This window comes from Rattus norvegicus, chromosome 4 (genome assembly GCF_036323735.1).
Source record: "Rattus norvegicus strain BN/NHsdMcwi chromosome 4, GRCr8, whole genome shotgun sequence".
Lineage (NCBI taxonomy): Eukaryota > Metazoa > Chordata > Mammalia > Rodentia > Muridae > Rattus > Rattus norvegicus.
Genome location: NC_086022.1, coordinates 41,057,069 through 41,074,174, shown reverse-complemented (window position 1 = coordinate 41,074,174; position 17,106 = coordinate 41,057,069). Strand labels below are relative to the sequence as shown.

Below are 17,106 nucleotides of genomic sequence, written 5' to 3'. Positions count from 1 at the left end.
GAGCTCAGCCTCTGAAGACTTAAACCCCCATTTGCAGACCACTGCCCTAGAGACTAGATGAGACACAAGGTATTACTTATATTTTATTCTATTAGCTGAGATTTAAAAAAATTATTTCAAAACTAGAAAGGTATCAAATAATCCTCAACAGAACTATTTTCTAAAATAGATGCATCAACGTTGTTGTAATCATCAGTTCTTCGGATTATCTAGTCCCTTGCTAATTAGTACCAAAAATGCACAAATGTCATACTCTGTGATTTCCTACCACTAACAAAATCAGTCGTTCAAGACAAGGAAACTTAGGATTTCTGACAACATTAATGCATTTTTATTAAAAGATATTCTGACTGAAATGGAGGATTTAGGGGAAGGACTGAAGAAACTGGAGGGATTTGCAACCCCATAGGAAGAACAACAATATTAACCAACCAGAACCCCTCCCTCCCCAGTGCTCCCAGGGACTAAACCAACGAAAGAATACACATGGAGGGATCCATGGCTCCAGCCACATATGTGTCAGAGGATGGCCTTATCTGGCTGGCATCAAATGGGATTGGAAGCTCTTGGTCCTCTGGAGACTTGATGCCCCAGTATAGGGGAATGGTAGGGGCAGTGAGGGAGTGGGTGAGTGGGTGAGCTCCCTCATAGAAGCGGGGGGGGGGGGGGAGGAATGGGATAAGGGGATTATGGAGGAAAAATAGAGAAGGGGGATAACATTTGAAATGTAAAAAAATAAAATAACCAATAAAACAACTATCAAAAAGTTCAGTTATTTGGAACCTATCTAATTCTGAAATAAATGTTCTTTAAATCTCATCTGTTCCATCCAGTCTCCACAACAGTGGTCTGCAGATGGGGAGAATAAGTCATGATGACACAATGTTTAGTCCATCCAAAGTTTCAAACTTTTTTTGATAAAATAAACTACGAATAGTTTATTTACAACTAATACACAATTGCACTTTACTATATAATATAAACACATAAGATCTGTCAAAAACTAGTTTTTACTTTCTTGGTACTCATATACCATAACTTTCATATATAGGCCATTTCAGTAAGGTTTCAGAATGGTAGAGAATATTAAAGAAAAAATATTCAAACTATCCATTAAAGTTCCACCATCATTTGCACAAAATGCTCAGAGACTCCTACAACCCTTACAGTGAGGGAGGGGCTAGGCAGTTAATGATAATTTATCTAGTTATGAAAAACTTCCTCAGCCACTTGGCTCACTTGCCTCTGTCTGTCCACAGTATATTTACCTGAAAAAATGTGATAAACCACACATCAGAAAAATTTGAATGATCCTCGATATTATGAATTTAATTTTTATTATAATCTATTTGATTGGCTATTTTCCTAAGCTTACATTCAAATATATTAATCAATAAGCATTTTTCAGATTTTCAACACTGCAATCTTAACATCACTGTGACTAACTTGTACATGTGTAAACTAGGTAGGGAATGTCATTACCTCTCAATTAAAGACTAACACTGGAGTGGTAGCAATTGTAACAATGCCACAAATATAAAATGGAGCGATAAGATCCATTAATTTGAATACTGGCTTTAATAAACCTTTAAATATTAATAAAACAAATGAAAACTATAGCTAACCCCTTAATCATATATTCGTATGTATGAAGAGAAGGAAACACATTAAATTTGTTAATTCCTTCTCCAAAATAATAACCTAAAAGAAGCAGTGTTCTCAACAAGACAGAAGGACTCAGTAAAGACTGTGAAAATGTACTGAAACTTGTATTTACTGTGGTAACAAATACATCTTAGAAAATCCCAATATTTATGAGTCATGGGAAATAAAAATTCTAGGACTTCAAAGAAAGCAAAGCTGATGCAAGACTAGGAAAGGCCAGGTCTCAGACAGCTCTCTTATAAAAGATGAAAAGTCACCAGACACATACAGTATAAAGAAATGAAAAACAAAATCGGAAAGCTTTCAAGCTACATTAAAGTTATTAGAAAATATACCCAAAAGTAAATATCATTTTTAAAGTAATTTCAAAAGAGACATGAACACTCTCATTTATTTCCGTCAAAAGTAATTTCTTTGCCTAAAAAGAAGATGATCCTCTCCACACAAAAACAATGCAGAGAAAATGTGAATATTATATGGCTCTCAGCCGGAAGCAAGGCCAGGCTGTCTTCACAGGAGTTCTACACAGGTCTACAGGTCTACATAGGTCTACACAGTAGATGCAACCATAAAATATAAGCAGGAACAAGAGTCTAAAACCAAGTTTCATCATTTGAGTCTATCAAACTAGAAACTACAACAAAATTGCTTCTGAGAATAATTAGGGTGAAATATGAAAATAAACACTCATGTTATACAGTTCTTTTAAAGTTACGGCTAAATTTTAACCACCAAGATTGTGACTAAATCTAAGTCATATTTTAATATCTCTCATATGATAAAAACTATGTATCCATTTAAAAACTGATATAACAAAACTGTTCACTTTTGAAAACAAATACCTTTTGTACCATTCAGTATGAAACCCTCAAATTCAACATTGATAAGGAAGGAATATAAAGACAGGATGTGAACATAGCTACATAAGTGTTAACAGAATACATAGCTGAGTGACTTAATTAGGCTGAGTAATTACGTGCTACTACTTTTATATTGACTGAACATACAGGCAAGGCATTTGGGGAGAACTTAAAATATAAAACAGTGACCCTACCATATATGGACAAGACCGTAGTGCATTGTCTTTATTGATGATTGAGATGGGGGTCCAGCTAACTGAAGGAAGTGCCAACCCTTAACAGGTGGTCAGCCTGCTACACAAAACCAGGTAATGAAACCATAAGGAGCAAGCTAGGAAGCAACATTTCCTCTCTGCATTACTTCCTGACTCCAGGTTGCTGTCTTAACTTCCCTCACTCAGTGATATGACTGTGATGTGGAACTTTAAGGTGAAATGAACCCTTTCCTTCCTAACCTGGTTTTGGTCACAGTGTCTTATCAGAGCAATAAAAAACCTAATGAAGAAAAGTTGAGAGAAAAAAGATGTAAACTGTCTCAGAAATGCAGACAAAATGGGCAGGAACATTCTGAAGTCAATTGAATTTAGATTTAATTGTGCTTATTCCATAGAAAACATCAGACTGTTAATTATTTACATACCATTTGTAATTATTTTTAGGGTGCTTGGACTTAATCTGGGGTCTTGAACATACTAGGCAAGAGCTTAACCAATAAACTATATTCCCAGCCCTTATCAACTCATTTTATTGCTCTCTCTCCTGTGCACAAAATTCTTCAAGCAACACTGGTGACCATTTTGCAGGGCATCAGTAGCACCAAGGAAAAGGTAGCATGTTCTTTTATAAGAAATTCCAATTATTGCTATTGGCTTTATTATCTGAACATTAAAAAATCCAGATGACCCTACTGTCCATTAACAGAAGTCATTTAAGCATATGAATATAAAGGAAGACAATTTGTAAGTATTTAAAAACAATTGTAATGGTAATAAGGACAGAAAGAGTTCTATGAGAATGATATTTTGTTATCCCGGACAGTGTCCTTCCTAGAACTTCATTATTCAGTCATTTTCGGATCTTTGTAATACTGTATTAAATCTGACTCTATTAACTCACAAGAAAATAGAGAATACTGGTAAATAATGTTTCACTGATAATTTACAATTACATATTGCAAGTTATCAGCTTAAGAATATAAATAGAGCAGAAGGTATATTCTTTTAAGTTTCAGTGAAATATTCTGTAACTAGCGTGAGGTTCAACTGGTTTATGACATCTCTTACCTTCTTTGTCAAGTGTTTGTCTGGATGATATGTCCATTGGTAAGCATGGGGTACTGAAGAATCCTACTATCAGGATGTTAACGGTCAATATGTAATTTAAGCTGTAGTAATGTTTATTTTCCAAACTTGGATACCCTTGTGTTTGGGGCAAAGATGTTACTGAAATGTCATCTGCATAGATTTTTTTCTTTAATGAGTTTGAAGTGTTCTTCCCCATATCTTTTGATTAGTTTTGACTTGAAGTCTATTTGGTTAGATATTAAGTTGGATATGCCAGATTTCTATTCACAAGTATCTTGTTATATCTTGGTATATCTTGTTCAACATTTTACCCCGACGTAGAGCCTTATCTTAATGCTGAAGTGTGTTTTTGGATACACCAGAAAGATGGATCCTGTTTTATTTTATTGGTGAATGGAGACTACTGATATTGAGAGATATCAATGACAAAAGACTGTTGATTCCTGTTATTTTGTTGGTGGTAGTGGTGGTAGGGGTAGTATATATTTGTGTATGAATAAAACCACATGGGCATCTCAGTAGATGCAGGAAAGGCCTTTGACCAAATCCAATACTCCTTCATTATAAAGTCCTGGAAAGATTAGGGGTACAAGGAACATACCTCAACATAATAAAGGTAATTTTTAACAAGCCTATAGTCAACATCAAATTTAATGGAGAAAAACTCAAAGCAATTCCACTATAATCTGAAACAAAATAAGCTTTGTCCACTCTCTCCGTATCTATTCAAAAGAGTACTTGAAGTCTGAGCTAGATCAGTAAGACAACTAAAAGAGATCAAGGAGATACAAATTGGAAAGAAAGAAGTCAAAGTATCATTATTTACAGGTGATATGATAATATACATAGGTGACTGTAAAAATTGCAGCTGGGTACTCCTAAAGCTGATAAACACTTTACAGCAAAGTAGCTGGTAACAAGATTAACTCAAAAAAAAAAAAATCAGTAGCCCTATTATATAAGGAAATAACACCTTTCACAATAGACTCAAACAGTATAAAATATCTTAGAGTAACTCTAAACAAGCAAGTAAAAGACTTCTGATAAAAACTTAGGAGTCTTTGAAGATGAAACTGAAGAAGATATCACACCAAGAGTTGTAACAGTATGGGAGATACCAAGAGGGGAAAAAAGGAAGTCAGGGCTAAAACATGGGATTCTGAGGGATAGGAGTACATATTGTCTGATGCTCTGAATAAATATAAACAAAGTTGACTACTACATGAAACTTTATAACCCACCTCTTTTCTAGGCTTCATTCCCCAATTTCCACTACCTTTGGAGCAGTAAGCAGTGGTACACATCTGTAATCCCAGCAGAGTTAAGCAGGATACTCACAAAGTTCAATTCCTTGCCTACATGCTATGTTTGAACCTAGGCTGGCCTATGGGAAACTCTGTCACAAAATATTAAAAACATTTAACAGTGACTATCTGTTAATAAAAATATTATTTATATTTTAAAATAGTATGTCTTAAATGGACAAGATTCTTAAAATATAACAGCCAATAAAATGTATTAGGTAAGAGTCTTTATAGCTGACATAATGATACTGACTTTGAATATAAATTTAGTAACAAAATTCTAAATTAGAAAGACTTCTTCTCAAATGCTCATTTAAAGCTTACTAGGATTACAATCTAGACAAACTCAGGTACAAACAACCTTGAAAATCTGTTCCCTCAAGTTAAGAATTTTAAAAGTCATCTGGATGAGTTATTTGCTGTATTGTGGCCTTCAGTATCCTTCCATTAGCACATACCCAGCCAATCTCAGAACAACAGCAAAAAGTATTGAGGGCAGGAGAGCTGATTGCATGATAGTTTAGCTTTTTCAGCGGCTCTGACACTGGTTTTCACAGTAGTTGAACTAACTAATTTTCATTCCCACCAAGTGTCTCTCAGTTTTGTGGTGAAAAGTTACTGAAATAAATCAGGCTTTCCTTACAAAAGTGTCTAATGAGGAAATCCCTTTGTGTTGCTTCTATAATTAAAGAGAAGAGAGCAGCACAGGCCTAAAATAAATATATTATCCATGACAAAATATCATAGTCATTAAGTTTTTTTATTCATTTGTCCTTTCAGTTAATTATTTTAAAGAAATGAGGACTGAGAAACTTCACTAATTACTACATGGAAAGGGTGAGAAAGATCCATCTGGATCTCCAGAAAGGCAAAAGGAGCTAAATAACCCTCTTAGCTTTACTACTTTAATGTACAATAAAGATGTCTTCTAGGCACATAGTAAACCTTCAAGCCACTGTGTGTATGCATGTATATGTATATATATAGAACCACCATCAATTTACTTAATCACCTAATGTTTTACACAATAAGCACAGCTTGGCAATATGGATAAGAATATCATCATCCTCAGAAAGAAAGGTAAGGAAATCTGGAAGTCACTTTACAGGGCACCACTTCTGTGCTCAGCAAGCACTTACTTCCTGGAAGTATTTCCAGACTTGTTTTCATCCCTATACTTTATCCACTCACTAGTCCTTTTCAGGCTGAGATATCCACAATCAAGTTCTATAACACAACAGGCATTGGCTTGGTATTTCATGGTAAGATATTAACTGACAATTTCTGTAATATTCAACAAAGCTCCTTTCAATAAAAAAAAAAAGACAACATTCTTAATATCCACATACTTAGTTACTCCTCATGTGCCATAGAATGACCCATTACTGAACTGGCCATATGTGGTAGTGATTAGCTACTACAAGCATATATAGTATAAGCAGGAAGAAGTATCTAGAATCATTACCAGTACTTCTGCTTGGAAAGCCAGCATAATAGAATAAAAGAACAGGCTGAAGAGCTATGGGATTGAGTTTGGAGCAACTATAAAGATAGTGGGAACTAAACCAAGGTCCTCTGCATGAGCAGTTAGCACTCCTGACCACTTAGCCAACTCTCCAGTTCCCTTTTCTTTTCATAATATAAGCTTTTTCAAGGTTAACAATCAAACAGTCTCTTAACTTTGAAACTATTTCACTGTGGATAACAGGAATCTGTCGCCTGCCAAAGTGACATACCTCATCTACCATGGTTGTACCTCCTAAGCCTTCTCAAACATCCACTGACTAGAAACAGAGCACTAAACACCCAAGACTTATGGGGACATCTTACTCATAACCACTACATTCCATTCCTGGACCCACATAGTCTCATGGCTGTATTATAAAACAAAATGCATTCAGTCCAACTTTGAAAGTCTCCGTAGTCTTCCGTGTATTGGTCTGGCTGGCAGAGAAGTCAAAACAGTCCTGTGAGTGGGTAGGGAAGATGATTATAGGGAAGACAAAAAGAAGATGCAGGAGACAGATATGGAACAGCTTATATTCTACTACAGAACCATGGGAAGCAAAGCCACAAGCTAACAGAAACAATTTTGGTACACAAGACATTTGTTTCCACCCCAGAAACCTCTCTGTTCCTTCCACCCAGGTCAACAGAATCATTAGCCCTTAGCCTTGAGCCTCAGGTGCAGCTCCTCTTATGGCTCCATGCCTCAGCAGACCAGGAAATCTGCCAACAGGCCCTGTCCTGCCTTGACTCTGCCTGGCAGGCAGACTTTCTCTCCCTTTTCTTTCCTCTGCTTCAGAGAAACAGAAAATAGCTTTCAATACTTCCTTAGCCTCAGAACTGTTTAAAAGCCCAAAGTCCAAAGTCCCTCTTAAAGCTCAAGGCATTCTCTTACCTGGAACTCCCTATAAAAATCAAAATACAAATAATAAATTTCCAACATCTAATGGTACAGAATGTGCTGTGCCATTCCAAAAGCGAGTTACAAAGGCACAGTGAGGAAGGACTGGCCCAAAGACTGGATCCCAGAAGTGCAAACTGCAAAGAGTGCAGTTCCTTTGTCCAACGTCAGAAGGATCAGATGGTTCTCATGTAGGTTGGCTGACTGCAAGACATAGCTTTCTCTTGGGCTGGTTCTATTTCCTGTGTGCAGCTCTCCATGGCTGTTATCTCTGATTTTAGCATGTCTAATAGCTGAGACCTCACTTCTCAAAACAGCAAAGCAGTGGGGAGAAAGGACCACTGAGAGTGACTTTTGTCCTTGTCCTTAGAAATCACCTGGCTAAACAAATTTCTTTGGATTTGAATAGATTACAGGATAGACTTGTATTGATGTGTCACACAGTTATCAATAATCACTCTTATGCAGGTCTACAATAAAAAACAGAAAATGAGAACAACAAGAAATATAAAATGTATAGTTTGAAAAAAATAAAAAAGAACATAAAAGCCAAGGTATTAAAAAAAAAAAAAGCCCAAGTATTTTGAAACTTCAAACTCTGCCCTTCCCACGCCAATGACATACCCCCTCAACAAGACCATACCAAATTTTTCCTATACAGTTGCATCAACTGGGGGCCAAATATTTAAATAAATGAGCCCATGGGGGCTACTGCCATTGAAACCATTACATTGATATTTAATGTGAATTAAACGTTTATGCCAATTAAAAGCAGATATATACCTGGATTTCAATAGTATTCAGAGGGAACTGGGGAAAATAATCTCTTGATATCAGAGTATAGCATCAAAGGAGAAAGATCTCGGTCCAGGTATGGTGCTGGCATACACCTGTAATCCAAGCACTTGGGAAAAATAGGTGGGTTTTAGGCCAGCCTAGTCTATGAAATTAAGTCCAAAGCTATACAGAATGACCCTGTCTCAAAAACAAATAAAAATGAAACAACAAAAAGGCTCACTTACGGGGTTGGGGATTTAGCTCAGTGGTAGAGCGCTTGCCTAGGAAGCACAAGGCCCTGGGTTCGGTCCCCAGCTCCGAAAAAAAAAAAAAAGGCTCACTTACTAAATCTGTCACACAATGACCAAATGTTTAAGAAAAATTCCATTTGTATTTCAAGTGAATGTTTACACAGACCTCAAAAGAGGACATGAGAAATTGAGAAACAATTCCGACTGTGCAGACTTGTTTCTCTCATGAGTTTCTCACGTGTTTATATTTGTGCCAGAACAGACAGCGGTGTCCTCATGCTTCACATACCTCTGGTTCATGTTTTAGTGCTTTCCAATTACGTGCATGAAAAAATGTGGACTGAATTTGAGTTTCCCTCAATGCTAATAATTTTGGGCATCTGTTTATAAGGTTTTAGTCTATCGAATTTGTTTTACAAAGAAATGAGTACGTAAAAATTTGCCAATTTTCTAGTTCACTGAGGACAAAATATAATTCTTTCTTTCAGAAAGCATTTCTGGTTTGTTATTACTAGGTGCATGTTCTATTTACATCAACATTTTACATTTCCTACAAACCCATAAAGGCTGACCTATAGTTACGACTTTTTAGGAAAGCTAACCTTTATTTTTTTTCCCTTGTGCCAAGACACATTTTTTTTTTTTTTTGGTGGTCCATTGCAGATGATTAGTGCTCTATCTGTTTTAGGAGCACCACTCTCGCCCCGGGGTGCTCCACTGCAGATGATCAGCGCTGGGCTTGGCAAGACACATCTTTTAATAAAAAATAAAAAACTTTATCCTTGAGGGAGATAGATATTTTGCCTTAGTGATGCCATTTGTTCCATTACTATATTTTATTTTAAGAGGTTTTTTTTTTCTATTTTAAAATTACAGTTGTCTGAAAATTGCCTCTTTTTTTGTTTGTTTGTTTGTTTCTCAAGACAGGGTTTCTCTGTGTAGCCCTGACTGTTCTGGAACTCACTCTATAGACTATGCATGCTGGCCTCAAACTCAGCTATCTGCCTGTCTCTGCCTGCCTTTTCCTCTCCCAAAAAATGTGTCCCACCATGATAGGGTTTTTGAGACAAGAGTTTTTTAAAGGTAGACCCTTTTAAGATAGATATGTAACTGAGAGATCCTCCTCCCTCTGCTTCCCAAATGCTAGGCATAAAGACTTAGAACCACTATGTCTGACTATTACTTGAAAAGTCTGCAAAAAGTCACTTAGAATATTTCATTCACTTGTATTTTAAATGTTAATGTAATTGATGAGGCATATCTGTGAGTTGTTTTCTTAGGAAAATCAAACAGTTGTATTTGTAATCTTACTAGTTCAAACGCACACCAGCCCCACACACCGTAAAGTTTTTCTATATAACATGGGCTGCCCACACACTTTATTCTCCCTGCCTCAGCCTCCCACTCCCACGGGAATGCAAATATGTACCGTAATACCTGGCTGGATTTTATATTGGGTTTCAGTGAACCCTGACATTTTTCCATCTTTTAATGTAGTAGTTGTATTTCTATCAATTTTTAATTTTCCTGCCACTGTTGATGAAAGTGTGAAAAACTTTTTTCACATTGGTCATAATATTTTCTTAAACTTTTAAGGAAAATGTATATTCATGATGTATACAGAATAATCATAACATGCCCTAAGCATCAATCTTTCATTTCAAAACAATATACCATTGAGTGCACTTAATGCCTTTGAACATAAATGTGCCAAGGCCCACGCATAGAGGTCAGAGGACAATCCATGGTGGGCAATCCAGTCCTTTCTTTTCTTTCCGTCTTCTTAGTACCAGGGATGAAATCTGGTGACGTACAAATCATCTGCAACTCAGCAAATCTATACCACATTCTCTAAACGCTCCTTAACATACTACAGGGGGCATTTACAGAATTAGCTAAAACAAAGACATTACTAGAAAACCAAAGAATGACTAAGAGAAAAAAAAAAAAAAAACTAGAGTATGACCTATTGTTCCCACAAGAAATTATCAGTCAAATTAAATAAATTATAGCTGTAAGGGTCTCTATACATTAATCAAATTAGTAAGGGTTTTGTTAAAACATCAGGTCACAGAAGAAAAAAGTTTGGCTTCTCTATTCACACAAAATCCCAAAGTTGACAAACTGAATACTGTTCATGAATACGCAGGCTTGAAATACAAGGAGAAAGATTAGCGACTGAAATACATAAAATCAAGATGAAAGGTAATCTCTACAGGTAAGCTTGCTGAGGGAGGCACAGGAGTAGACAGCTTCAGTCACATGCTTTATTGGAGCGTTGGTTAGCCTGGTGATCACTATTAAGCTTTTACCTGAACCTACACACTAGATTATCAGCTAAATACAATACGGACAATTCTAAACGCATAGAACTGAATTCACAGAAATATCCAAGAGCAATATCGACACTTGATTGACTTCCAAGTGTATGTTTATGCTATAAATCCTTTATCTGCTTAAAGTTTTTGCACTGCAACATCACTGATATCAATAAATAAAGAATAAATACCGTGTTTCTTATTGGAATCTTCTTGGGTTCTGGTGGTACATCCTGTGGCACAAACTTCACTGGCTCCTTAATCTGTCTCCTTGATCGTTTGGTTCCATCTGGCAAGGTTTCCATGGCCATCTCGGCCTCCATGTCACTGCTCCCTGCCTGGTCACACTCTGAGCACTGCCTAAACAAATTTTTATGAAAAATTAAGATTATAGATCTCTTATCTTCTAATTTTAAGTATGACTCTAATAAATATAAAAATATTCAATCAGAAATACATACACTAAAATATACACAGGTAGTGCGGTATTGACAAACAGAAACACACTTTTACTCCTGCAAGAATCACTACCATGACTATATTACAAGAAACAATTCACTGTATACACATATTACAGAAAACCATGTAGCGATGCTGTTGTGAGCCAGCATAAGTCATAGATGACTGTCTGAGAAGACAGATTTACTGTGGAAGTGATGGCTTTCTTTTAAGATGACATACACTAAAATGTCTTCTAAGGACATTCATTCCTTTACTCCTTTACCATACCTTTTCATTTTATTTAATGACACAGTGTGCTGAATATACCATCTGGAGAAAACTCTAGAAAAGATTGGAAGATTCTAGGGGAAAAAACTTATTTTACTCTGTAGATCAAGTTATTTTTAATAAAATAAAACTAAAAAAAAGCATAAGTACTATTCCCAAAGTCTGATTTGAAATACATTAAATCATTTTTATAATATTTACTTTATGTGTTGATATTTGTACTTTTAAATGTAACTTAAAATTCAACATCTCTAAATATTTATCACTTAATTCACTCTTTCAGAATTTTTATTTTTGATATATCAATACTATAGACTTTTTATTAAACTTACTTTTACTTTTTAATCTGAGATCTTTTAAGAAGCAGAGATTGAGGGAATGGCCAACCAATGGCCCAACCTGAGAAGTAACCCATGGGAAAAAGCCAACTCCTGACAGTATTGGTAACTGCAATGGTTGCAGAAAAAGCCTAGCATAACTGTCATCTGAGAGGCTTCATCCAGCAGCTGATGGAAACAGATGCAGAGAGCCACAGCCAAACATTAGCTGGAGCGGACAGTATCTCGTGAAATAGTTGGGGGAAGCTGGAGGAGTCAAGAATAACACAAGAAGACCTAGAGACCAAGATATATATCTCAAATGTGAGGCTTGATCTTCATGTGGTTTGCTTACTAACAGGAGCAGAGCCATGTCTGCCTTAGACCATTGCCAGCCTTTGGCCCCTTCTCCTAGCTAGTCTGCCCGGTCTGGCCTCAGCAGGAGAGGATGCACTTAGCTCTGCTACAACTTGATTGATGTGTGAGGGTGGTTACAAAAGGGGGAGGGTAGGAGAAAATTACCCTTCTTAGAGGAAAAGGGGAGGGAGAGAAGGAAACGGGTGATAGAATAAAACTTGGGAGAAAGGGAAGGTGTGGAGTGCAATCTGAATGCAAAGTGAATAAATGAATGAAAACAAATCAGTGGCCTTCCTCTACACAAAAAATAAACAGGTTGAGAAAGAAATTAGGGAAAAGACACACTTCACAATAGTCCAAATTAATTTAAAATACCTCGCTGTGACTTTAACTAAGCAAATGAAAGACCTGTATGATAACTACTTCAAGTCTCTGAAGAAAGAAACTGAAGAAGACCTCAGAAGATGGAAAGATCTCCCTTGCTCATGGATTGGCAGGATTAATATAGTAAAAATGGCCATTTTACCAAAAGCGATCTACAGATTCAATACAATCACCATCAAAATTCCAACCCAATTCTTCATAGAGTTAGACAGAACAATTTGCAAATTCATTTGGAATAACAAAAAACCCAGGATAGCTAAAGCTATCCTCAACAATAAAAGGACTTCAGGGGGAATCACTATCCCTGAACTCAAACAGTATTACAGAGCAATAGTGATAAAAACTGCATGGTATTGGTACAGAGACAGACAGATAGACCAATGGAATAGAATTGAAGACCCAGAAATGAACCCACACACCTATGGGCACTTGATTTTTGACAAAGGAGCCAAAACCATCAAATGGAAAAAAGATAGCATTTTCAGCAAATGGTGCTGGTTCAACTGGAGGTCAACATGTAGAAGAATGCAGATCGATCCATGCTTATCACCCTGTACAAAGCTTAAGTCCAAGTGGATCAAGGACCTCCACATCAAACCAGACACACTCAAACTAATAGAAGAAAAAGTGGGGAAGCATCTCGAACACATGGGCACTGGGGAAAATGTCCTGAACAGAACACCAATGGCTTATGCTCTAAAATCAAGAATCAACAAAAGGGACCTCATAAAACTGCAAAGGTTTTGTAAAGCAAAAGACACTCTCATTAGGAAAAAATGGCAACCAACAGATTGGGAAAAGATCTGTACCAATCCTACATCTGATAGAAGGCTAATATCCAAAACATACAAAGAACTCAGGAAGTTAGACTCCAGAAAGCTAAATAACCCTATTGAAAATGGGGTACAGAGCTAAACAGAACATTCTCAGCTGAGGATTATTGAATAGCCAAAAAACACCTAAAGAATTGTTCAACATCCTTAGTCATCAGGAAAATACAAATCAAAACAACCCTGAGATTCCACCTCACACTAATCAGAATGGCTAAGATCAAAAACTTAGGTGACAGCAGATGCTGGCGAGGATGCGGAGAAAGAGGAACACTCCTCCATTGTTGGTGGGATTGCAGACTGGTACAGCCATTCTGGAAATCAGTCTGGAGGTTCCTCAAAAAATTGAACATTGAACTGCCTGAGGACTCAGCTACACCTCTCTTGGGCATATACCCAAAAGATGCCCCAACATATAACAAAGACACGTGCTCCACTATGTTCATAGAAGCCTTATATATAATAGCCAGAAGCTGGCTTCAACAGATGCCCTTCAACAGAGGAATGGATTCAAAAAATGTGGTAATTTACATAATGGGGTACTACCCAGCTATCAAAAACAATGACTTCATGAAACTCATAGGCAAATGTAATGAAGTACAAAATATCATCGTGAGTGAGGTAACCAAATCACAGAAAAACACACTTGGTATGTACTCAAAAAGCGGATATTAGCCCAAAGGCTCAAATTACCCAAGATGCAATCCACAGACCACAGGAAGCTCAAGAAGAATGATGACCAAAATGCAGATGCTTCACTCTTTCTTTAAAATGGGGACAAAAATATCCAAAGGAGATGATATGGAGGCAAAGTTTAGAGCAGAGACTGAAGGAACAGCCTTTCAGAGCCTGCCCCACATGTGGCCCATAAATATACAGCCACCATAACTAGATAAGATGGATGAAGCAAAGAAGTGCAGGCTGACAGGAACCGGATGTAGATCTCTCCTGGGAGACACAGCCAGAACATTTCAAATACAGAAGAGAATGCTAGCTGTGAACCACTGAACTGAGAATGGGACCCTTATTGGAGGAATTAGAGAAAGGCATGAAAGAGCTGAGGGGGCTTGCAACCCCATATGAACAACAATGCCAACCAACCAGAGCTTCCAGGGACTAAGCCACTACGCAAAGACTATACATGGACTGACCCTGGGTTCCAACTGCATAGGTAGCAGTGAATAGCCTTGTTGGGGCACCAGTGGAAGGGGAAGCCCTTGGTCCTGCCATGGTTGGACCCCCAGTGTAGGGGATTATTGGGGGGAGTAATGGGGAGTGGATGGGGAGGAGAACACCCATATAGAAGGGGAGGTTGGAGGGGTTAGGGGGCTGATGGACAGGAACCGGAAAAGGAATAACATTTGAAATGTAAATAAGAAATGCCCAATTTAATAAAAATGGGAAAAAAGATCCTGAGATTTTTAAATTCTGAGTTCCACAGCATTTAGTAATCTATGGCAATACTCTAATACATAGGCTCATTAATGAAATGCATTTAATCCTCCATGAATTTACTTAATACACACATTTGATCAGAGATGGGTAACTCTCATACCAAAAAAAAAAAAAAAAAAAAAAACCAAAACCTGAAATAATCAAAACTATTAGCCGACATTACAGCTCAAAGAGTCAAAGACCACTTAACAAAAAACCCAACATCAGGCATCAAAAGGCCTCTTTTGATCTGTAGGTCAGGGTTGTACAAGACACTTCCAAACATTATAGGGTATTGTTATTGTCCTTGGTTGCTATTCAGAAGTGAAAGGTCAATCTTTATTGCTGAAGACACTATGCACTTCAGACATGGGGCCCAGAGGCATCTGGGCTGGACCTAGCCTGAAGAATACTTTTCACAGTGCTAGAAAGTGACATGTAAGCTTCTAGAGGAAAGATGCAAGTAACAGTCTGAACCAGTTATAATGCCTATGAACCATACCAATGGCCAACATGACCAACAGTAATATTAAGGGTAGAGTAGTGGCACTCATAACTTAACAATAACCAACAACTCTATGACTGGACTTAAGTCCGACTCAAAGGAATGACAATCATGCCTCCTACTAGAAACCTAGCCAACTAGCCAGGGCCAATAGTCATGAAGCCCAGTCCAGAACCTAAAAACCAACACTTTCACAAGCCAGCAAAATGCCTACTACATTCTAAATATTTTTTCTTTATACCCACACATAAATGTAGTCCTCACAACTCATCAAGAAAACTCTTTGTAATAGACAAAGACCAAGAGAAAAACAAATAAAATCCGGAAATGTGAAGTTCAGTCTCAAAGGATACATCTATAAAACACTTCTAACACATAAGGCTCAGGGAACCGTGCAGAAGATGGGATAGAATAGTAAAAGGCAAAGGTCCAGAGAGTCCGCTGTGAGACTGTGTCTCCTAATATTGCCAAAAGCTCTATCTATAAGGTTCCACTAACATAATTTATTAAACATGAACTGAATAAGGATAATAGGCATGCCCTAAAATGGGATCAGGGGTGGGAAGGACATTACCTCTCATGGTAATGAGGCCTTAACCCTATATAAAGAACTACAGGCAACTGAGTAATTCTGAGACTGGGAGAGATAGTCTCGCACAGGCAAGACCATACTCACAAATTGGTAACCTAATAGCAAATGGTCAACTATGGAAACATATGCATATAAATAACATTATAAAAACTGAGCAAGTTATACATAGGATATCTATGTATAAATCCATACATATGGAACATACATACATAATAAAAGAGGCTGTGAATTTTAAAGAGATCAGAACGAGAAAAAGATAGCAGAGAAAAAGTGGCTCCCACTTTCTCCAGTTCAGGGGAAGTGTCATATACTTGAAAAAGAAGAAAGTCATAAATTTATCAAAGTAGTAACAATTCATTGGTTACTACTAATGCTAAATAAGGAGCTAAAACCATCCAGTGGGGGAGGGGGAAGCAAAAGCATTTTCAACAAACGGTGCTGGTATAACTAGAAATCAGCATGTGGAAGAATGAAAATCAATCCAATTTTATTGCCCTGTACAAAGCTTAAGTCCACGTGGATCAAGGACCAAGGACCTCCATATAAAACCAGATATAGTAATAGAAGAAAAAGTAGGGAAGAGCCTCAAACACATGGGCACTGGGAAAAACTTCCTGAACAGAACACCAATGGCTTATGCTCTAAAATCAAGAATCAATAGATGGGACCTCATAAAACTTCAAAGCTTTTGTAAGGCCACACTGTCAATAGGACAAAATGGCAACAACAGACTGGGAAAAGATCTTTACCAATCCTACAACTGATAGAGGGCTAATATCCAAAACATACAAAGAACTCAAGAAGTTAGACTCCAAAGAATCAAATAACCCTATTAAAAATGGGGTACAGAGTTAAACAAAAAATTCTCAGCTGAGGAATATTGAATGGCTGAGAAGCACCTAAAGAAATGTTCAACATCCTCAGTCATCAGAGAGATGAAAATCAAAACAAGTCTGAGATTCCACCTCATACCAGTCAGAATCAAAAGCTCAGGAGACAACAGATGCTGGCGAGGATGTGGAGAAAGAAGAAACTTCCTCCACTGTTGCTGGGATTGCAAGCTGGTACAACC

At 37.2% G+C, this 17,106-nt stretch overlaps 1 protein-coding gene across 14 annotated transcripts in view; it reads right to left on the bottom strand.

Annotated features, from left to right (window-relative positions):
- Phf14 (PHD finger protein 14) overlaps positions 1-17,106 on the bottom strand; it is a 186,147-nt gene that overhangs the window by 87,869 nt on the left and 81,172 nt on the right. For all 14 annotated transcript variants that reach the window (NR_174140.1, XM_006236105.5, XM_063286469.1 and 11 more), the window contains one exon: positions 11,078-11,246. Coding sequence is in view for 13 of the 14 variants with exons in the window: in XM_006236105.5 (XP_006236167.1) it covers positions 11,078-11,246 (169 nt within the window). In the remaining variant the exon portion in view is untranslated. The remainder of the gene's footprint in view (positions 1-11,077; positions 11,247-17,106) is intronic.